The 25,643-nt window shown below is 29.2% G+C and overlaps 1 protein-coding gene across 1 annotated transcript in view; it reads left to right on the forward strand.

Moving 5' to 3' along the window:
* The window catches only part of LOC113384610 (xaa-Pro dipeptidase-like), a 187,403-nt gene that overhangs the window by 14,196 nt on the left and 147,564 nt on the right, over positions 1-25,643 (forward strand). The window contains 1 exon segment of the mRNA XM_026622358.1: positions 2,024-2,215. Coding sequence (XP_026478143.1) covers positions 2,024-2,215 — 192 coding nt within the window.

Below are 25,643 nucleotides of genomic sequence, written 5' to 3' on the forward strand. Positions count from 1 at the left end.
AACAAGGTGATATTTTAATCATAATTTTCATGAAAAAACTTTTATCTCACATAGTTTGAAAATCATGAGCTTTTAAGTGTATTTGAACTTCTAATCCTCATGCAACAAGGTTGTTCAGTTAAATGAAGCATTTTCTAAACTTCTATTTTATTTACCAAGATTCAAAAATTTCTACATGTTTCAAAATTAATTTGTACAGAGTATTTATTTTCGATTTAGCAATAATAATAATAATGATGATCTACATAAATTTTAATTATGCAGAATTTAACATATATCTACTTTGCAATACATTGTCATTTATTAGGTTGTCAAATATCTCCCTTCCGCTTTTTTGTTCTTGGTTTATAATACAAAAAGGCGGAAGGGAGATATTTGACAACCTAATAATTGATATTTCTAGTATAGATCAAAATTATTGTATATTATTTTTAATACATAATCAAATTAGATACTATACAAAGTTCATATATGTATTTATAATGTATTATCGAAGCCAAATCATGAAAATTTCATGAATCAAACATGTTGATCAAAGAATAGTAATATATACATTGTTGGAAATTTTCCACTGTGTCAGCTTAATTGAGCTTGTTTTCATGACAAAACTTATTTGAAGCTTGTTTTGTATTGTGCAATAATGATTAAAAACAAATTGTATACAAAGTTTAAAGACTATTAACAAATACACAACTACTTGCATTTTGTCAATAATAATAATATGATACGTTGTGATATTTATTTTAAATACTTTGAAATAAATAACACTATGTTAGGGGGCGTCCATTGATCACGTGAGATTTTTAGGGGTTTATTAATCACGTGGGGGTAGGGAGGAGGGGTATAGTGAGATATCACGTGTATTTATTTTTTTGCAGAATTTTTTCAGAAAGATCCAAACATTTAAAAAAAAAATCGTACAATTTTTTCTCGTAACTGAAAATACATGGGGGGGAGGTTTATTTAGAATACCACCACGTATCCACAAAAGGGGGTTCAAAAATCTTTATAAAATCGATCACGTGATTAATGGGCCCCTTACCTGGTCTGGTGTAAAGTTTTAACAAAAATACAGTTTTTAACAAAAATCTAGTTTTTTAACTTCCCATAGGGTAAGTTATTGTAATAGGCCGAAAATCGAAATTGAAAATTTTTACATTTCTCGACGTTTTGAAGGTTTCTGAACATTTTGGCATACCTCGGAAAAAATGGATGTGTGTGTGTGTGTGTATGTATGTATGGATACAAATTTCCAGTCACGTTTTCGGGCGCACGGATCAACCGATTTGAATGGTTCAAAAAACATTTGAATCCTATTGATAGGGAGAAGAGCTGATTAGTTTTTGGCAAAGGCAGGTCCAGCCGTTTCGGAGATACGGAGAAAAGAGTGCAGAAAATAGAAATCGACTTTTTGAGAGAACGGAGTATCCGATTTGAATGATCTAAAAAACATTCAATTAGTAATGATTGGGAAGTGTTTATTAGTTTTTTGCAAGGGCAGGCCCAGCCATTTCGAAGATACGGAGCTAAATATGTAAAAAATGGCAGTTTTTGAGAGAACTAAGCGTCCGATTTAAATGATTCAAAGAACTTTCTGCTTGTCTTAACAAAATAATTGATTTTGTAAAAAAAATTGCTTCAACTTTTTTTTCCAAAAAAAAATTTTTTTGTATATTGAAAATAATTCAGATGTTATTTTTAATTCTGACTATAGTTCTAATATACTTTAAACAAATAATTTCAACTTTGCAATTCAGTATAATATTAATAATAATCTATTTGAAAGCATTCAGTATTCCTCGAACATTTCGTTACGGTACGGGAAGTTCCAGCAATTTGCCTTAAGGCACGATGCCATACACCCCACTAGTTTTTATTTTTCTTCACTTTTATCACTTTATTCAGTGTTTATTCAGTTTAATTTGTGAACTGAACCACTCATATAGAAATTGTAAATCATATTATATCGATAGGATAATCTTCGAATCGATTCTAACTTTGTCCTTCTCCTTCTCCTTCGCAGGAATCCTACTTCCAATACATGTTTGGCGCTAAGGAACCCGATCTGTTCGGGGCCGTTGAGGTCGGAACAGGTCGAAGCACGCTTTTTGTTCCGAGATTGCCGGAGGAATATGCGGTCTGGATGGGACCCTTGCATCGGCTCGAGGACTTCAAGGACATGTACTCCGTCGACGACGTGCGATACACCGATGAGGTTAGTGAAATTTTATAATATTTTGCACCAGTAAAGGAAAATTTTCTTAAGACGTTTGGGGACAATGAAAGTTTTAGCGAGGTACAAGAAATGACAGTCATTTTATTTTTAAATTGGTTTTGATATCCCAAATTTGATTAAAAAACACCAGAACGGTTATAAGGGCAGTCTGATTATCATATTTCAATCGTAATATACGATGAATGCTATGGCATCCACGTCAAGTGTTCTCTTCTATTTTACGCAATTTGCTTGTCCAAACTTGACCGTTTATAAGGGCAGTCTAATAATCCTATTTGAATCATTATATACGACGAATGCTATGGCATTCACGTCAAGTATTACTCTTCTATTTCATGCAATTTGCTTGTGACGGCGGGAAAAGATAATACAAAAATACCCTAAAAATCAGTCATTAAATTGGCAGGTATAATAATTACAAAAACGTAGGGTTATACAAAATTAGATTCAAAATAATTAGACCTTAAAATTTGAATGCTATAGCATTATTGAAGTTTCATATTTAGTATTCTATGTCTTCTTTATCTTTATTGAGGCTTTTTTTTATTTGGGAAATAAAATCCGAATTTTGATAGAATGTTCAATTAAAGTCTATACAGAAAATTTGGCATATTTAATTATAATTATTATAATTAACGTACAAAATTCTTTTACTATATCAATTTAATTAAATGCAAAATTTTTAATTATTTAATTTAAACACAAAGAATGTTTTATATCTGTGTATTTTATGTACGGTATTTAAATCTACATAAGTATCTCTAAAATATACCGTTATATTCTCATCCACTAAAAAAGTCGTAAAATTCAAACTAAATTAATTAGATCATTTTAAAAAATCACACGATTTTTAATAACTTGATTATAGAGAATATTTAGAACATGCGAAAAATTTTGTACTAGGCGATAAAGTTGATACATAAAAATGAGATTGACTTCCAGTCAAATCTAATTGAATAAAATGTATAAGCCAGTTGTATTCGTAAAACTGAATAGTATTATTCATAATATTCATAATATATAGTATTATTCATAAAATACTCACTTAAGTTGGACTTGGATTATTTGTAACAGAATTTTGTGCCAATTTGATCAATATTAAAAGGCAGTGCGGACCTGCTTTCCCACTTTCCCAATTTTTATTGAACAATTTTATAGTAAATTCTTGTAAATAATTGTAACAACAATCGTAGCAAAACAGATTATTCAGTGATATAAATTTCAAACATAATTTATTTTTCTTAATATTAAAAAAATAAGTTTATACTCATTAATGTAGAATTTTATCTCATATCTATTTTAAATTAATCAATATTATGAAAAATGATGATACAACTATACATACACTTTTTGTTTTTATCAATTCGTGAAAATCCTTCTTAAAAATTGATAAACTAATGAAAATAATTATAATCAAATATTAGTATTATCTATATTTATTATCGTATTTTTTCTTTGCTAAGACAATCAATTACAAAACTCTCAGAAAAGTTTTAATAAAAAATCTCAAATATCTAACGTCTTCTAGTAAAACCCTATAAGATTTATGGAACGCAAGATACAGATTATTAAAGCTCACTATTTATAAATATTGAAAAAATAATGGATTTTTTTTACTTCGCCCAATATTAATAAAATACACTGTAAGCAGCTCATTAATATATTACCTACTGAAAACTTGCGTACTATTTTAGAACACGATCAAGATTGCTATAAAATATGAATTTTTTATAACATGATTTGTTAATCATATATAGGGATTATTTATCTGAGTATCTAAATATGCATTTTTTTATGCAATTCAAGACCGGTGCACACGACGCCGGTATTTCTTGTAACATATTTCGTCAAGTAAGGTGATTGTGTACAAGAAAACTATTTTATTGGAATGTAAACATAAAACGTATATGTATTAGTACGTGATGATATTATCTCATATTTATAAGAAATAAATAAAACAATAATAAAAAAATATGCTATTGAGTCATATTTTACATTTAACTATGCTCACCTTGCGATGGAAACTTGACAGAAAATATGTTACAAGAAATACTGGCGTCGTGTGCACCGGGCTTTACATATATAATATAATTATTTCTTGGGCAAATAGTAAATATTCGTAGGGATCAATTGGTGTTAGGAAAATATTGAAGGAATGGCATATTTGATGTTTACAATGTGTAAAATTAGAGTTATTCAATTATAAGTATTAATAACTTGGAAACGTATTTGTATATCTAATTCCAAGCAAGAGGACCTCTGAGAGGGTCTCCTAGTCGTAGTTCGGGAACATCCGCATTAATCTAATTTAATATCTAGTGTGCGACCAATGATTTGCCATCAATGAATTGATTTAATGTTTCCTTTTGTTGTTCGTTTAAGGAGTTTCCGGCCAGTTCTTCTATACACTTTGCGTTTGTCGCATCCGATCAATAACAAACTCGTATATTCTCATACGAAAAACCTGCGATTATAAAAACTTTGTTGTCGATGACGTGGCCAATACTTGGAATGTCTTAATGAAATTGTCATATGTAATACATTTTTTTTTCTTTTTGTTTATTATTATTATTATTATATTTTTAACATCAATCAGAACCTTACGTCCTATGAGCTGTTGGGCTGAAACTTCTCCTTACTTCGTATTTTTAGATGGTAACCTAATGGTTAATCCATCCATAATTGATGATTTTTGTTATTAGAATTAATCTAATAGGGCTGACTTTTTATTGGTGCAGCAATGCCGGGCTAGGGCTATTTCCACTTGGAAACATATTGCTACCTATATTTCCAAGTGAAAATCGTTGTCACTGCTGCCTGACAACAGGCTGCTCGAAGTGGGTATCGAACCCGGGATCTCTGAAACAAGTCCCGTCGCTCTTAATCGCATACCTATGGGCGAGTCCATACTTGGAATGTCTTACTAAAATTGTCATCTGTAATACATAGAGTGCAGAAGTTTAATCAGAAAATTGCAACTGAACTTCGTCTTTCTCTATTTTACATCATGAAGACGTAATAAAGGTTGAATATCCGTATATTACCGACTTCCTTTACTTGAAAAATTTAATTTAAAAATGAAAAGGGAATTAAATTTTTATATCTCTAATGTTGTACCTGTTGTATGATAATTCTAATTAAAATTTTATTTCCTCAGCTGAAGTTGAGAATTACTATCGTAAAACTTACCATATAATGTATTTTAATTAATTTAAGAATCCCTTATAATTTCAATATTCAGGAAGTTGAATAAAACAGTATCCGTAGGTTATCACTTTAATGGAATAGTTTAGTTTATTTGAATGTTTTATGGTAAATATTTTTACAGAATAATGGTGTACTCAAAAGTTTCCATCAAAAACTTAATTGCTGATACTAAAGTATAATTAGATGATTAGTTCTGGCTGTGTTAATTTTACACTAAGTGTCCCAGAACTTAACGTCAAGCCGAAACGAGGTGATAGTATTGACCTTAAAAAAATATTTTAAAAAACTATCTCAAGTTGTGTGGAAATTGAGGTTTTAAGTGCAGCCTAGAGCTTTGGTAAAATTATGTCAATTTTTCGGTTATTGGGGTTAATTTTTATTAATTTTGCTTATTTAAACCTTGAAACCGTAACCGTGAATAATATTTCTAGGACCGCAGTAAAAAATAAAACAATTTCTCCAAGTTTTCAATAATTAAGAACTGATAAGAAAATTTTGGGTTTTTATTTTTTTACTCTAAATTTTTCAATAATATAATTATCAAGCAATTTTACCATTATACAATCCTGATTAAATGATTCATATATGAATTTAAAATTTTTAAAATCGGTCGACTTTCAGAGGCCCTCATTTTAAAAAAGTGTCCTAAAGTGTGTTGGCTCATTTAATCGTAAATTGTATAATGATAAATTGCTTGATTATTATATTATTGAAAAAAATTTGATTAAAAAAAAAACAAAAATTTAACACTGTAACATGATATAAACAAATCAAGATGTAAGTGTTTCCTACTTTGTCAGGTTGAAATTAAAAATTTTCTGAACAAAGCATATTTTTGCCTTTTTTAAAAATTACCATAAAAAAGAATCACAGGTGGCTAACCTTCAATATTTTAAGTATTTTACTTAATGAAATCGATTCATACACGATATGTTTTTTTATGAAAATTCTATGTTTTTTGTTCTATTACATACTTTCTTTTGTGTATCATAACATAGTAAACAATTTCTTTTCACAACAAAGAGAAATGTATGGCAATAAAATCTTAACGGCGCTTTATTTGTTATTTCCTTCCCGGAAAAGTTTCATAACAGAATATGAAAATAATATATAATGTTTACCGGTAACAAACAATGAAGCAATTTAAAAAATGTGTTTTAATTTATATGATATTCCTATAAATTCATGAAGTCAAATAGTCTAGCTATTGAAATTTAATAGGAAATTAATGAAAATTGACAAAAACAGTTTTCACTAACTAATGTTATCTCTTCCTTGTCCCAAAAAATTCAAGAGATTGGAAAAATATTAGTTTTTTTCAAATCAATTCTTATTTTATTTTTTAAACTTCACATTTAAGAAGGCGTCAATTAATCACGTGATCGATTTTTTAGGGATTTTTGGACCATTCCTCACCTTTGATGATACATCGTAATATTTAAAATTCCCTATCCCCCTGTCGAACGAATTTTTCGAATTTACGAAAAGATTGTAAAGGTTTTGATTTTTTTTTTTGAAAATTTAGGTAAAAAATAAATACGTTATATCTTACTTAGACCCCTTCCTCTCCCAAGTAATTTTTCTTCTTTTTTTTTTGCCAACCGCCCGACCCCTAAAAGCCTCACGTGATTAATGGACGCCACCAAAATCGAATTGCATTTCATGTTCTAATTGAGTCTAATTCTAAGAAACAATTTTTTTGATTCGATTTGTTAATATTATCACCAAGTTTCGGCTTGACGTTAAGTTCTAGGACACCCTGTGTATTGATGGTTTGTAGTAATATAAAACGTCCCTAAACAAAAATATTTATTTGTTCCAAAACACATACCAATTTGTGAAAAAATGATTATTAAGAAACTAAAGTTGTATAAAATTCATAAAAAAAATCTTATGTGGATATTCATTGCATCTCATGATTACAATCATCTAGTGTATATGATTACGACCATAAACGTCTTCAACGACGTCCTTATGATTCTAAATGCATTTCCCAAATGGCTCTTAAATATAATTTAAATTCATACAGCAATTTATAAAAATAATTTCCTTCATTTTGATGGCCATTTAAAGTTATAAAAGCGATAGTAGTGCATTATAAATGGCGTAAAAGTGCAACTGCCCATGTAATCAATGCGTGGAAGGTGGAAGCCTTCATTACGATGCTTTTTATAGTGTTCATCTTACATGCACGTAACAAAATTGTTTCCTTTATAATAAACTATACAAAGCAACAGCGGAAACTATAATTTTTACGCCTTCTATTCGAAATCATTTTGTCTTTGTATTGTGGGTTTACGTTTGAGCTTTCGTTTTGCAGAGTTTCTAATTTCCTTTTACGCGCCCACACGGTGAAAAATCTTAAGAACTGTGCTGCATGCCTCGTTGTAGGAGCTTTGAGGTGGTAATAGACACAGGGCTAAGAAGATTGGATTGAAAATAAAAAACTAGTTGTGCATGGCATCGTGCCAATAGGGCAAAGAACTTCCCGTACCGTAACGTAATGTTTGAGGAATATTAAATGTTTTCATATATCTCATTATAAACACTGTAACATTGTCTAATATTTATAAGAATTACATAAACTGAATCACATAGTCAAAAATATTCGAAGTATATGAATGAGCTTTAAAACTTTAGCCAGAATTAAAATCTGATTTATTTTCGATATACAAAAAATGTATTATTTAATTTTATTGGAGGTTGAAGTTTTTTGAAAACCTACAAAAATTAGATGTTTGAGAATATTAAAATTTTTGAAAAAGGTTGACTTTAAAAAAAAAAAAAAATTTAATTATGAATTTTTTTTAAAATTTTGAACAAAATTTAAAGAAGTTGCGCTGCGTAGCTCTTTTAGAGACGAAATATCAAAACGCTCATAGAAATGTGAACAAATTTTTTACCTATTATTAAAATCTCTATAATAAATATCTATATCTGATACCTAAATTGATATGTATATGTTTGATCATTTTGTACTTGTTTCATTGGATTTATAAAACAGCTGAAGCTGCCTTTCCAAAAATTTAATCAGTTCTTCATTTCAACAATACAAATAAGAGGTTTCTTGACTCATTCAAATTGGGTGCTTCGTTCTCTTAAAAACTGAATTGCCATTTTTTGCACTTTTCGACCCGTATTTTCGAAACCTCTCGACCTGCCTTTTCCAAAAACATATCTTTTTTCCCCATCTTCCTTACATCTTCTTATCAATAGGATCAATTATTTTTCGAATTATTCAAATCGGGTGGTCCGTGTTTTCGAAATCGTCGACGAAATTTTGTATTCGCATACACAACACACACACACACTCATATACACAACTTTTTTTAAGGGGTACCCTAAGGCTTTCTCTAAGGTTTATACTTATTTATCTATGAGCATATCGGAATGGTCAAAAACCTTTGAAACGTAAAGATATGCAAAAAATGCATTTCGATGAATATAACAATTTATGTCAAATGCAAATATACATTTTGTTTATTTTTTCGACAATGCTTATAGTACATTATTTGTCTTGCAAATTATTATTTGTCAATCCAGATATATGGTATAAAAAAATAAAAGGTTATAGTCAAGGTAGGAATTACCAAAATGAGATGAGATCACCATGAGATCAGCAAAATCCCAAAAGTAATAAATAAAACTAAGTATATATAACTGTTTACTATGAAGTGAAATGTACATACTTTTGTGATGGAAATACAAAAAAGTAAAAAAAATTATCGGTAAAAAAATAATTTTCTACCAGCTATTTCACTACTTGATACATGTACTTGCACAGGTACTTTCGTTCTGGACGCAACAATGCAAGTCTAGGTATTGTTATTAGGTACTACATACACGTGTGTTGTACTGCTGGGATGTCAAATTTACGGTCAGTGGGCCCAAATTGGTTATATAAGCCTTTATAATTTATGATTATATAAGGCCAATATTTACCAAAAATTATTTAGCACAAATTACCAGTTATTTCCAAAGTGGCCCCATATGTACAAGTTGTCCATGACAACTTTCAAAGGGTCCACGTCAACGAAAAGAAACTATAGTGTATCGATCGACTGTAGACGATCACAACACATCTTGTTAATATTATTATTATTAAGTCAATTAAATGTCTTGGATTAGTATCTTTACTTTAAATTTTCAATACTGAACGTTAGTACAAATACAAACTTTCAAAAAAATTGATATCGGCTAAATAGAAGTCCATGGCATTCATGACGAAATCTAATATAAGAGATCCACTATACAAACAAGTTTGGGAACCTATGTGCTGAACTAATGTCTGGCGAAACTAATCAATCCTAGGATTGATAGGATTGAAACTGAATAAGCTTATTCAGTTTCATCGGGTTTTGAATTTTGAAGTCGGTGCAGCCGTTTCAGGAAAAACATCGAATAAAGGTGAACTTTTGATTCAGATTGACTTGAAACGTCGAGAGAATATAAAATTAGCAAATCAAATTTTCTGGCAAAAACGAACATCTCCTCGGGAAGTTAAAAGCCATATCAAAGTTTGCTGCAATTTGCGTATTAAATGTGCTTCGTAGTTAGTATCAATTACAAACACTGCAAGTTGAAGATTATAAAGTAAGAAATTCTATACCCTTACAAAGCAAAGCGAGTACTTGTTATTTAAACTTTTCTTGTTATTATAATTACGTCGTATCATTAAAATATTTTTTATTTTACGTGCTGAGTATTACTATCCATCTGTAGTCTAATGACCCAAAATCTAGAGAAAAAACAACCCAGGTCAAATTTTGGGTTTGACACCCTTGAGCAACGTCGAACGTCGGTTGCGCGGCCACGTTGTCAGGTCGACACATCCGCATTTCTGCTCGTTATATTGTTACGTTGCCCTTTACTAAAAAGATATTAAAAGGAAAGATAAATTTATTTATCCTGGGAACCGCCTTGTGCACAACGGAGTTTGCAAATTCAAATAAATATGCGTGTGCGTTTATAGTTTGATAGCACGATCCTTATATATATATAGCTTTTGTAAGTTATGTTACTATAGGAGGCGTTATTATTTTTATACACCGATTGGAATATTGGCGAAATGATTATATACCTAAATCAATAAAAATTGAAAACTACTGAATAATTTATTCAACACCAAACTATGATACCTATCATTGCTATCAAATTTTAATTACCTAGTTTATTTTAATTACTGTGCCTAACTTTATTTCCATTTTTTAATATTATGAATTCATTGATCTCTTGATTACAAGCCATTACGACAGTAACATCATTTTTTATTATTATTATATTTTTAACAGCAATCAGAACCTTACGTCCTATGAGCTGTTGGGCTGAAACTTCTTCTTACTTCGTATTCTTTAGATGGTAACCCAATGGTTAATCCATCCATATTTGATGATTTTTGTTATTAGAATTAATCCAATGGGGCTGACTTTTTATCGGTGCAGCAATGCCGGACAAGGGCTATTTTCACTTGGAAACATATTGCTATCTATATAAGTAACATCATTTTAAATTTTGAAATTTTTTGAAAATTTTGACCAAAATTCAAGGAAATCGCGCTGCGTAGCTGGTATAGAGACGAAATATAAAAACTTTCATAGAAATGTGAACAAAATTTTTACCTATTATTGAAATCCCTATAAAATATCTGTTATCTAAATTGATATGCATATGTCTGATGATCACTTTTGACTGCCATTTTGTACTTTTTTCATTAGATCTATAAAACAGCTATACTTGCCTTTCCAAAAATTTAATCAATACAAATAAAAGGTTTCTTTTAAAGAGTGCTCCGTAAAAACTGAATTGCCATTTTTCGCATTTTTTACTCCCTATCTTCAAAACGGCTGGACCTGCTTTAGCCAAACACAAATCTCTTCACACCATTTTTTCACGTCTTTTTATTAATAGGAATCGAATGTTTTTTGTATTATTCAAATCGGGTGATCCGTGTTTTCGAAATTGTTGACGAAAATTTGTATCCGCACACACAGCACACACACACACACACACAAACATATACACCTTTTTTTCTAAGGATTTGGCGACAGTAACATCCCTTAATTTTTATATAAACGAATTTGGAATTCAAGTTAATTTTCTGGAATAAAATTTTCATTATGAAGTAACAAAGAAACGTGTACAAACGGATTTTTCATAGTCTAATTTATTTTGAGGAAGGCCGTTGACTTAAGGGGTTATTCTTTTTCAAAAAATCGATTTGTTTTTTTATATTTTCAAAGTTTTACTATTCAAGAATTTGTGTACAAGGTAATTTTTCAAAATTTAAGTTATTGTCGAATATATGGCCGTTTGACCACGAAAATACTCTTATTTTGCATTTCCTGCGAATTTTTAAAAGCGTTTTTTTCCAAATTGTTTTTTTCATGCAATACCCACGATTTCTCAATTAAATTGAATTATTGGATTAAATTGAAATTTCTACAGAATCTTCCTTATAGACTTCCCTTCAGTATAAACTATGCTCATTCTTTTTTTGTTTTTTTTTTTCTTTATTAATAATTAGCAATCAGAATATACAAATTCTATGAGCTAATGTGTGATGTCAATACAAAATATAAAAATAAAATAAAATAATTAAAATACAAACAATGATAAAGATACAAAACAAATGTTATAAATAAATACAAATAATATAATTTTAAGCAAATAAAGAAAATAAGCATGTTAGGATGCCTCCATTGAATAACTATCCTAATAATAAATAAAGAAAGGCAGACAGATTGCTCATTCTTAAATTCTGATTTTAACTATTTTGAATATTGAAATCGAGAATACCAAAAATGTTGTAAAAAAATCTAAAAAAATCTTTTTTCAGACTACTGGTATTTTGTGATAAAACTTTTTTTTAATTTGTTCGTAGTTCATACGATAGCGACATGTTTCTAGATTAATAATATGCATTTATATATTTTTTTCGGATTATTTAGAGGGCTAAAATTATGGATATATTTAGGTGCGAATTTTTTTTAGAGTCTCCAAATCACCACCTTCTAGACTTAAAACTTTGAATATTTTTAATGTTTTTATTTTCTTTCTAAATTCTCAAAACATTAATTAATAACTTGTAAAAACATATAGTAAGAATATTATTTGCCTTTTTTTACGGTCTTTCAAAAATTGCATAAAATTCATGCCTCTAGACCAGATTACTCCCTTAACCAACTTCTCACCGACAGAATCAAAACAAAATTTAAACTTGAAGCTTATGTCTCTGGCATTTGAGATATGAAAAACAGGGTCAATTACTTTTTATAAAATAGAAATAAGATACAATCGTCTCGTAGTCGTAACATCATATTTGCAATTTTTGCAAAATATCCAATAGCACATGAAATACTAGAGGAGTAATTTAAACATTGCTAGACAACAAGACTAAGCAAGTTCGAGCTCGTTTGTGCTTCTTGCCAAGAGTTTATATTGAAACTTTAAATAACGTGTGAAAGGTGTCACATAAATGAGATATATATATATATATATCGATTATTATTATATGAACAATGAGATTAATTATTGCCGATTCTATTCTATGTGATGGCCTTTAAAGTTACATTAACCTGTCCCAGAACATATTTCTGTCGCACGATTAAAATTATGTAACAAACTATTTTATGAGACAACTGCGATTAAATAAATTACATTATAGATGGGTAAGGTATAAAAAGTTATTAGGCATTAAGATAAACTGACCAGACATCTATTCCATTTAGTAAAGTGTTGTCACCCTTATTCAATTTCAGTAATGGATTGAGGTAATATTGGTTTGATAATAAATTAACACAATCGTTAGTTAAGTTAAATAGTAATTATGGAGTGTATTCAAATAAAGGAGTAATATATTTAAATTGCCTTCACGCAATACAATTTTCCTATAACCTCATAGAGTTTCCTTTATTGATTTCCACGTTTCTCATTTTTGTATGGGTACATTTATACACTCGTATATATACATATTATATACAAAAATAAAATATCGAACGTGTTGCTTTTGCAAGAATCTGCTATTTATTTCGCTGACTGAAGAGAGGAACTTGCAAATCAAATCGTTGGAACTGGAACGCTGAGGTTTAAAAATGGAACGACGCCCAGTATCGCATTTAGATTTAGACTAAACCAAATATTTATCTTCGATCAAAGTTTGTTTCTGAATCTAAGTCAAGACGGTTATTTAAACAGTCCTCATTTTTTAAAATAGTTCTGGATTACTTACATGCTTTTGTCTGTGTTTTATATACATAGTCTGCTATTTGTAACTTTATTAAATTCTTTTACATTAATTTGTTTGAAGAATTTGAAATTGAAACAAATATTAATTCAACGAGAATTTTTTGAATGTTTTATGTTTTCATTCATTTTACCTTTTCCAAATTTGGTCTCATTCGATTCAGAATGGCTTGAAACGTCGAGAAAACATAAAATTAGCGAATCGGATTTTTTTATGAAAACATAAACTTCTCCTTGGGGAAGTTAAAAATATGCCAATGGATACGCCTATATATTTGTAAATTTATCTTATTTAAACCAATTACATGTATCCAATAGTTTGAAATAGACAAATAAGTAAAGAATGTAGTTCACAAATGCACAGTCCGTAGGGTTGTTTGAATAATTAAAGAATATGTAGTGCAAATGTACAATTTGCAGAAACGTTTGGAACGTTATTTTGTTTTGTTTATCTCAATGAAAATTATTATAAAAGTTAAAATTGTCACAAACTCAAAATTTTATAAAATCAACTTCTTACAGAATTGGCATTATGCATCGACTATTAACTTTGTGAGCTTCCAAAATGTGATGTGTTTTATTATTAAAATTGCTAAAATATCTATTGCTTGATAACCAGTCACTGAACATTTTTCTTATTTTTTTAATGAACTGCCTATTGACACTTATTTTTTTCATACACAAGTCAATACTCATGTCAATTGTGAAACAAATTTTTCTAATAAATGAAATTACTCAACTTTCGCATGTATAATTTATTAAACTATTAATTGTAAAAGTTCTTGAAAAACAAAATGACATTAAATGCTTTAAATTAAAAATAACTAATAAAATTAATTCTGGTGATAATAATAATAACAATAAATAATAAAATAAAATTGTAAAGATAACTTATAATACTAAATATTATATACAAAATTAACAAAAAACAATAAAAAAATAATAATAATTAAAATTAATACTTGTGGTGCAGGGGATCGTGTCTTGAAGCAGTTTTCTGGAACATCTCGTACCGGTATTTAAAATTTTTAAAAGCTCAGAAGATTATTATCATTTTTTAACTTATATTTATATATTTTTTAAACATTTTTGAAAGTTCTGAAAAACTTCAATCTTGAAATAATTGCCTATTTTAAAAACTATTTAAGAATTTTTTTTAAAAAAATATAAAATTTTCTTAAAATACTGATATATTTTGAAAACTTGGAATTTTTTGAAAATTTTATTATTTTGTTGAAAAATTCATGAATGTTTTTGATACCTATTCATGTCGATCGATCCATACTGCAGAAATTATCAGATTTTTGACTGCTAAATGGCATTTAAAAAAAAATCAGGATCTTCGAAACAGATGGACCTGCATTCAAAAATTTAATCAATTCTTCATTATATCACAAGTAAAATATTTTTTAAATCATTCGAATTTGACGTTCAGTTCTCTCAAAAACTGAATTGCCATTTTCTGGACTATTTGCACCTCTAACTTAGAAACGGCTTGGACCAATATTTGCCAAATCAGCACGTCTCCCTATCAATAGGAATCGAATGCTTTTTGAATTACTCAAATCAGTTGATCCGTGTCCATGAAATCGTCGACAAAAATTAGTATCCGCACACACACACACACATAGACACACATATATACATCCATTTTTTCTAAGATATGTCAAAACGTTCAGAAGCTTTTGAAACGTAAAGACATATATATTTTTTTTATTTTCACTGGGATTTTTCTATCCCAGTACGTCCCTGTATTTTGTTGTGTGCTCTTTGCGTTCGCTTGACTTATACCAGCATAATACACGAAACTCATTCCGACATACGAACAGCTGTTTTCTTCTCCCCGGCGAGTTCCACGAAAGGTACAATAACAATTCGAAAGTAACACAACAAAAACAACTCAGGCACACAGAACACAGAATAACATCTAACTGAAAAATAATTCTCTATCTCTATACATATAGATGCAAATCGATATTTATTTTATTTAACTTGCGAAATCATAATCGATTTTCGTGCACAGGTATAAGGCTCACAGGTATATGGTTGAGGTAATTATTTAAATTCGATGAGCTATTATGATTTTCAAGCATATAATGCTGCGAGACTGCATACCGTTAAATTCATTTTAATTAAATGGCCTTTTAGAGTTAAAGGATTCTGCGAATATAATTTTTTTTTATATTTATATTTTTGAGAAGTTTTGGTGCAATGTATCTAATTTTATGTTTTCTCAGTTATTCTGAATCGATTGACATCAAAATTAGAATAAGCATGTGTGTGTGTATAAGTGAGCTGATTTTTGACTCTTCGCCGATATTTTCTCTAAAATTTAAAGGAATTCGATGTAACACGATCTTTTTCATTAAATGTTAAAAAATGGCATTCTCAAATGAAACGATAGAGTGCATTATCTAAGCCACGGCTTCTTAAACTATGGGTTGCGACCCCATTTGGGGTCATGTAAGTAAATTATGGGGTTGCGAGAGATTTTAATGCCAAATATATCTATCATTTTATAATATCACGTCTAGATTTTTTGTATGTTTTACAACGAATTCTCAAACCATATATATTCTTACTTAATATTAATTTCTCTTTCTTTTATATTTCGTCAAGAAACTCGCAATCATAAATGGGGTCGCGAATGACAAAAGTTTAAGAAGCCTTTAGATTCTAAACCAGTGATTCTCAAAGAGTCCCCAGGGTTTATGGCAACTTTCTAGGAATCCACGTCAGCGAAAAAAATATGCTGGTCCACGAAATGAAAATAGGGGTCTACTGTAGAGAATTGCAACATATATTAATATCTATTCACTTCTATCATACTACTTATGAACAGTCACAGTATTCATAATTGCAACTTAAACTAAAAAAAAATATTGTAATTTTATAAAAATCTAAAGAAGAAATTGATATCGGGTAAATAGGGGTCCATGGCTCAAGGGATTCTAAAGTTTAAGTTCTAAACAAACATCCTAAAATATTTGGAAGTTTGACTACAAAATTTCAGCAATGTCACTATTAATTTTTTTACTCAATTCTATTCATATTAATTAACAATTTACACCTAATTTTTATTTTCACACCAAGAAGAATTAATAAATAATTATTAGTAATGAAAGTTAGAGTAAAATGTAAATAAGTAGAGTTCAGAGAGAGTACCCAATTGTGTATTAGAATAATTTATTAATAGAATTAATATGATAATAAATTTTAAATAAACTAAATAAATATGACAAAAATTAATTAAAAATAAAAAATATAATACAGGCAAATAATTAAGACAATTGCATGAAGATGATTAATGCCTTCTCTAATACTACTTAACTTACTGTAACTAAAATACTAGTTAACTTACCGTAGGGTAAATTATAGTAATGGGCCGAAAATAGAAAATCAAAATTTGCATATCTTGACGTTTCAGAGGTTTCTGAACATTTTGGCATATCTTAGAAAAAATTGATGTGTGTGTATGCAGGTATGTATGCATTTATGTGTGTGTGTGCGGATACAAATTTTCGTCGACGAATTCGGGAACACGGTTCACGGAAAAACCTAATTTTTTTAAAGTTTAAACAAATGTTTAATAATTTAAAAAAAGGAGTACGTGAAGTTCCAGAAATTTGCCTTAAGGCACGATCAAACTCAAACATATTTTTTATAAAATCTTTTGTATACATTTACCAAATACCTCAATTATTTGATTGACATATACACAGACTTTAGAGCGGATTCTTTTCGCAAAATTAATGTTGTCCATATAAGAAAATTTCAATTATCTAGCAATTTAAAAGTACAAAAAACTCTTTGTTAACATTGTATATAATAATCATAATAGCGCACCCACGAATATTTATCCTTGAAAACAGATTACGCTATTTATATTTATGAAATCGAATGTCTGGATAAAAAGATTGAAGTCGAAGGCCAAACCAAATCTATTTATAATCTAAATAAATTGCAGTAGAATAAATATTATTTTATTCAACATTAAATAAGAGATGCGTCCGAAAATTAAAAAAAAATCTAAGTTTTCCAAAAATTTAACATATTTTTAGGCAAAAAAAATGCCTAAAGTGGTGGTGAAGTTGAGGGTTGTTACCAAGGAAGGAAAGGGGTCCAAAAATCATTAAAAATCTCTCATGTGATTAATTTTCGTCCCCATACAAATATAGTCCTTATAATTTATGTACAAATATAGTCCTCATAATTTTAAAATTACTTATGTTTAAATGCACCAGCTGAATCCATATTTCAATACAAAAATATATTTATTTCCATAATCTTCTACTATTTATTTCAACACTTTTCAATTATACCGCTAGACGCCTAAACTTTTTTATATTTGTTTTCACTTGTTCTCACTAATCTCTTTTTAATTCCGAAAACTGCTTTTAACTAATTAATGGTAATTTAAATGTCAATATTTGAGTTTATGAAAGTCGTTCTAAATAAATGGCACGTGCGATTCAAAATTCATACTAGTAAAAATGATGAAATTTCTAACTCGTTCTTTAAAACAAAGCAGTGAAAAATAAATTATATTTTTATTAAATTGGAATACTTTGATCATATATGTATTTTATAAAAAAAATATTTGATTTATTTTGATGTTTCTTAAATAAAACTATTTTTTCTTCTCAAAACCTCATATTGAAACCTAAGTAACAGCGTCAATTAAAGTTATTATGTAGAGAAATATAATTTGATCATCATTTGGCAAAAATAACTTAATGTAATGTACAAATGTAATACAATGTATATACAAGAAATTATAAACTATAAAGGTATTTATTAAATATCTTAGAAAAAATTGATGTATGCGTGTGTATCCAATACAATTTTACTTCCACGATTTCGAGAGCACTGATCAACCGATTTTAATGAATTAAAAAATCAGATAGGTTTAAGATTTTTAAGAGGTCAACAATAAAAATTAATATTAAAAAAATTATAGATGATTTCGACATAAAAATATATACACACACAAATATATATACAGGATTACATGGATATTGAATATGCCCGAAAAGGTGTTATTCTAACATTTTATAGTTTATTTAATTGTCAGCACAACTTTAGGCTTGAAATCTGAATTTTATATAAAATATGCAAAGGTTAATATTGGGGCAGTATAATTTTGTCATACTGAATTTAATCTAAAAATGTACGTTTTCAGAGATTATCATTTACCCGTGCCCAATTGCAATGTGTATTAAATAAAGATAAATATATGAGATGTGCGATTAATACGGATTAGTATTCCAAGAACGATTGCGCATTTCTGTAAACACAGACTGTATATATATATATTTACTCTTCCACAAATATTTTCTTTATAAATCAATTTCGAAATACATATGTTATAAAACCTTCTTTATAAACTTTTCTAGTGTATGAAACAATAAAAAATAAATACCGTGAAAACAACAGTGACTCATTTCGCGTACAGCAATCATTCTAAATATAAACATAGCTGTAATAAAATTTATTAGAACTATGTTTCGTTGTTTTTTATTGCATCATATCGTATTATTTTTTTTTCAAAAGTAAATTTCCAGATCACTGGGTACACAATAAACAATTCGTATTCGAATCGGCACGTCGGCGACGTTCACATGTAGGAGTGGGCTTTCTCTCGGCTTCGGCTTCGGCTTTAGCTCAGAAGAGAAACTAGACCACGCACCGTTCATTGTAGGCATATATGCAAAAAGTACATTATTATAAGACAACGTGGACTATAATTCAACTCAACTGTTTATGAATGGTACATTCGAATATTTAGCCTCAAATAAAAACATTAAATCCTAACATCTGTAAGACTATCTGCAGCAGTATCGAACATTAAGAAGCAGTTTTCTGGTGAGGAACTGTTGCATTTATTAGTGATTCTTTGGCTTATAATTTAGCACTTCTTTTTCGACAATGTTTTCTTCAATTCACGAATGATTTTCAATCTACAGCATCAGAATCCAGAACATTATCTGGATCTTATCTTAAGGGGGGCGATACATGTAACAAGAAAAAAAAAATCGATTTTTTTTTTTCATAAATCGTTACAATAACATCTCAAAAATATGCCTGTAAATATTCAAAACAAAATTATCATTATTTATACAATAAAAACTCATTTAAGTGCCACGCCTCAACTCGACGCTTGAGTGCTATTGTACTCTTATCTGTTTCTGTGTCAAAACTTTAAACGCGTTTTTCTCAAAACGACATTTTTGAAATTTGCGGGCGGGATAACTCAAAAAGTTCTCAACCGATTCCAATGAAATTTTGCACACATCTACTTTACAGTAATAGCTTCTAGTTAAACCTCAAACATTCCAAAAAATGTTTCAAAAATTAACCCTTTTACCAAAAAAACCATTGAAAAAAAGGTGAAAAATCGAACTTTTTTTTCTAAGGTGTGCCAATTTACGATTTTGTGACTTTTTTAATTTTTTTTTGGTTTAACTAGAAGATATATGTTTTGAACACGTGCAAACTAATTTTTTTAAATTCAGATCACTGTACGAAAGTGAGAACGCCCGCAAATTGATGGCGTTTTCCGAGAGGGTCTTGGCAGATTATTTTTACGGCAGCCATTTAAAAAAAAAAAAATTAAAAAAAAATTTTTTTTGTGTATTTTAATATATAATAAATAACCCTAAAAAAGTTCAAAAAGATTCAATCATTCCTTCCCAGTTTAAAAAGTCCTCAAAAAATGGTAAAAATTAAGGCGATTACATGTATCGCCCCCCTTAATATTTTCTTAGCATATTAAGACTTATTAAGACTTATTAAGTACATTATAAGACGACGTGGACTATAATTCAACTCAACTGTTTCAGAATGGTACATTCGAATATTTAGCTTCGAATTAAGAACAGCAATGTCATATACACCAGGTGATTTCTGCATTGTCCCAGAAAGCTAAGTCAAGCCGAAACAGGGTGATAGTATTGACCTTTACTGTCCTGCAAAAATTTAGGAAAAAAAATATTTTACGTTGTTAGGAAATTGTGAGCTTTTAGGTACAACCCAGCTTTCGTCAAACTCTTAAAATTCGGTAATTATAAGTAATTTTCATTATTTTTGTTCAATTAAACTTTGGAACCGTTATTTAAAATTTGTTCTTATTTACTCAATGTTTCAAAAACGTGTAAATATAAATCAACTTTTTATTTCTGATATACATTATGAAATTGGGTCTAAATCAATAAGAATTGTCAAACGAGGCTTATAAAAACATTCAATCATCGTCCAAGTTATTGATTTACGATATCTGAAGAATTTATCTCAATGTTAATATTTTAGTTTAGATTAGGGCCTAAAAACTATTCTATACCAAAAATGATAAATGCTATCGATTTCTTAAACAAATATTATTCAAAAAGTTGAATGTTATTTGATAATTTTCTTATCTTCGACGCGTCTTCGACAGTTTTGTTTTTAAAACTCGTTTAAAGTTTGATTTAATGAGTGCATGTCAATGAACATTTGAAGAATTTAAAAATGATATTGGTATAAAACAAATAGTTCATGCAGGAAATTAATTGGTGTTTTATAAATATTTTTTGGTGAGCCAAATTCCAGAGGCTCAGTTTTATCTTGTACATATGCCAATGCATGTACATTTGTTTTTGCAAAATATGTAGGTTATACATATTTGGTTTGTGAATGGAAAATTGCAAAACATTTGAAATTATAGATCATTCAAAAATTTAAAAACAATTATATTGGTTAGGTATTAAAAATATAAAATTTGACTGCGTGTAACAAACGCAATTATGAATGATTTTTTTTACATATTGAGTTAAAAATTTAACACAAATAGTATGTATGTACACGTTTTCAGGAGCACGGATCAACCGATTTGAATTATTCAAAAAGCATCCGACTTCTATTGATAAGGACATGTGCTGATTAGTTTTTGGCAAAGGTTGGTTCAGCCATTTCGGAGATACGGAGCAAAGAGTGCAGAAAATGGAAATTAAGTTTTTACGAGAACGAAGCTTTTTGTCGAGCTTTTCCATGTTCGAAAATTTTTAAAAAACCTTGTTCTTTTTCAGAAAAATAGACAAATTCTATAGCACAGGCTACACATAAGGGATTAATATTTTTAGAAACATACTACCATTATAATTTCAAGTTTTCATTGTTAAGTGATAATATTTATACTGTGCTGGTAATTCTGGTTAATGTATTTTCTCTATAAAGATTTTCTTTTCGAATGGAAATAAAATATCACGAGTCTTCTAACAGCTTTTCTCGAAGGGCAAATCAATACTTTTTAGGAGGGTTGAAGGCGTATTTTCCGCATGAGTGATAACGTTCTTGTATTGTGTTTCTATGGGTGATTTTCACAATTTTATTTATGTTCACTTGCAATTGAAATCTTAATATTTGGAGTAATTGATGGCCAATACACTATTTATGTTTTTTTAATAACGATCAGAATGCTCGTTATATTCTATTAGCTATTTTGATTGACATGAATAAAGTTTAATTATAGATACTAGTTACCATATTAGGTTAGGGTATATCCTCTGTAGATCTTAGAGAAATTAATTGGCCATAATTTTTTTAGTTTTCTAGATTTTGATGTATGGAGCAACGAGTGAATTAGGCTAATTTATTTTTATGATCTCTTTAATCTACAGCACCTTTATTTAATTTTGTTCATTAGGAGTTTATGTTTAAATTGAGCCCCGAATCTTATAGAAATAAAACAATTTTAGCTGCGTCAGAATATTATAACAAAACATTAATGATTTAAGGCAAGTATGAAGCTATAATTGATATTTGTAGTTTATAGAGTTTCATAAATTACTCTAAAAAAATTTCTGGTTTGCAACGACAAAGTTAATTCAAATTCCGTACAATCTGATATCATGCAGTAGTAATATCCATTTGTAGACGTCAACTTCAAATTTCGAGGAAAATCTCTTATTTTGTATGGAAAATCTCCTACATTACATTTATCTGATTTGAGTTGGAATTATTTTTTGTGAGTAGAGTTTTATAACATATATACAAGTACATGTACCACACATATGGAATTTAATGAAATTCTAAATATTTTCACCGTTCTGTTAATTTTATTGATACAAAACATCAATTAATCATAAATACATCAAAATATGTGCATGTATACAGTTTAATGTAGCGTTACAGCGATCATTTTTAATCATATAGAAGACAGACAGCAACCGGGCACATGCCGTATTGAAAACAGTTGGTTTTACCGTTAAAAATGTACAGTTTGAGAACTGTTAATGAGTACACATTATAAGAACTGTTCGTATTTTAGAAAGTCGACCCAATCATAGGATATTACACAACGTACATTCAGCCGTGACGTCACTCGGCTGACTTTCGCAATTCGACAATATTATTATTTACATTGTGATCGTAAACGAAATTACAATGTTTTTCCTCACACTCACACAATGCAATGTCTGTGCGTAATTAAAGAAAAATAAGCATAACTAAATAAATACTCGTCAGCTAACCATTGTCTGGGTCTGGACGCATTTTATGCGATTTGCAAGACGGAATAGTTTTGCATACGATTACTTATTATTAGGGAAATTTAATTTGTCGGCAGATTCGTGATAGAGTGACCTATCTAGCTTGCTTGCCAGGGGTTTGAAACTTTTAGCTTGCTTGAAAGTTTTTGAAGAATAAGTTCATGCTTTTGGGGCACGTCAATTAATCACGTGAGGCTTTTAGGGCAAGGGGGGGGGGGTTTGACAAAAGATCACAAAAAATCACGTGGGGTGAGGGAAGGGTCTTGTAAGATATCACATGTATTTATTTTTTGACAATGCAAGATATTTGAAAAAGAAGTACAGCTTTTCGCTAAAAATTCCATTTGAAGCCAAGGGTTTGATACTTTTACCTTTTTTACAAGACGACATGATTTTGGGTTGATGCAAGATTTTTGAACAATAGGCTCATGCTTTCTCTAGAAATACCTAGGTTTGAAGCTTTTAGCTTTCTTGCATAATTTTAGGTTGATGTAAGATTCTTGAAAAAGGTGTTTGTACTTTTGCTACAAAATCCATTTCAAACCACAGGTTTGAAACTTTTAGATTTCTTAAAATACGACATGATTTTAGATTGATGCAAGATTCTTGAAAAAGAAGTTCAGGCTTTCGCTAGAAATTTCATTTGAAACCATATATGTTTTCAACGATTCAAGTTATTCTGAATACTTTGACACCGAAATTGTAAAAGGTTTGTGTGTGTTAGTGCATGCAACTAAAATTTGATTTTTTGTCGACTATTTACCGACTATTTAATTAAAATTTAAGACATTTGGTGCATTTCAATAATGATTCTTATTGACTGGTACTGCGATGATCAGACCAGTCGTTTTTCAAAACCATTTTTCCACGTTTTTGGAAAAAATCTTGATCCGATTTCGAAATCTCAAAAATTTTTGGAAGATATTAGTTGGGAATTCTGGTGATTAGATTTTGGTAAGATCAGCCAAGCCATGTCTGCGTAATCAATTGTTGAAAAATGTTTGTTAAACAATTTTGCTACTTGCTTTAAGACAAATTTCCAGATACACCTAGATTATTTTAGCATTATATTTCTGGAATATTAATTTTCAGTTTTTTCAATGATTCAAGTCATTCTGAATAGTTTGACATCGACATTCGTCGACGATTTCTCAAAAACAACTTCACCGATTTAAAATCTAAATTTTAAGACATTTGGAGTATACTATACTATATATTGAGATATATCTCAATAATGAGTCTCATTATCTAGTTCTCGGACCAGTCGTTTCTTCATATTAGCAGAAAAGTGCAAAACTTTTTGTCCACATTTTCGCTAACAATTCTGACTTGGTTTTGGAAATTCAAAAACTTCGCAAGATATTTTTTGGGAATCCTGGTGATCAGATTTTGGTTAGATCGGCCAAACCGTGTCTTTGTAATCAATTGTTGAGAAATTTTTGCTAGACGTTTTTGGTGAAACTTTGTATGGTAATAGAGTTAATGACCTACAACAATTTTCATGGAGGCACATTTTTAAAAAATTAATATTTTCACTTTTTGAGAAGCTTATGCGACTTGCTTTAAGACAAATTTCCAGTTACGCCTAGGTTATTAAAAATTAGATTTCTGAATTATTAATAAATTATTCTACCTTGGCAGTTGATTTCTTGTCTCAATTAGTTTAGGATAAAAATTTCTTTGATACTGATGCAGACTCTTGACATAGATACTTAATAGAAATTCTTGCTGTTTGTTTTTAAGAAAAAAAGATCCAAAAAATTTACTAATTTTGTTAAAGCTAGATATTTAAAATATATTAAATTCAAAAAGTGTCAAGAGTAGATAGAAGTAGTTTTTTCAAAAATGACAAAGTATGATTCTAAAGTTAAAGATTTCTATAAATTGTAATGCACCTTCTAGACCAGATATTTGCTTTAATAAAATTATAATTGTTGATCAAGTGCTTCTTGTTATTCGAATAATTTTTCAGGTAATCCAGGTAGAAATATCTAACTTGTATTTCATGTTTGTTTAGTTTTATACAGCTTCTTAAAATCTCGTTTTTCTGGACTGACATCGTGGGCAACTTTTATATACCAACTCATCATTATAACTCGTCATAATAACGTGTTAAAAGTAACGTTTTGCTCCAAGTTGTGGCTTTTTATTCAGATAACATTTATTCATGCTTTGAATTTTAATAAGAATATTTCTTTTCACAAAACATTCTTGCTATTGAAAAATAGCTTGTTTGGATTTTAAAATGTCTATAAGTTGATGGGCAACTTTTGTCTGTGAAATTTCTGTTTCGAATCCAGGCGGTTCGATTCGGCGGTCCAGACAATCTGGAGTTATAGAAGACTATTAAATATCTCGATTTAAATTCGGATTAATTTTTTTCGAATAGCTTAAAATTATGTATTTTCTTATCATGTACGCAGTTAAAAAATTGC

The sequence above is a fragment of the Ctenocephalides felis genome, unplaced genomic scaffold, assembly GCF_003426905.1.
Source record: "Ctenocephalides felis isolate EL2017-DRISC unplaced genomic scaffold, ASM342690v1 CF-g0.4_SCAFFOLD_03571, whole genome shotgun sequence".
NCBI lineage: Eukaryota > Metazoa > Arthropoda > Insecta > Siphonaptera > Pulicidae > Ctenocephalides > Ctenocephalides felis.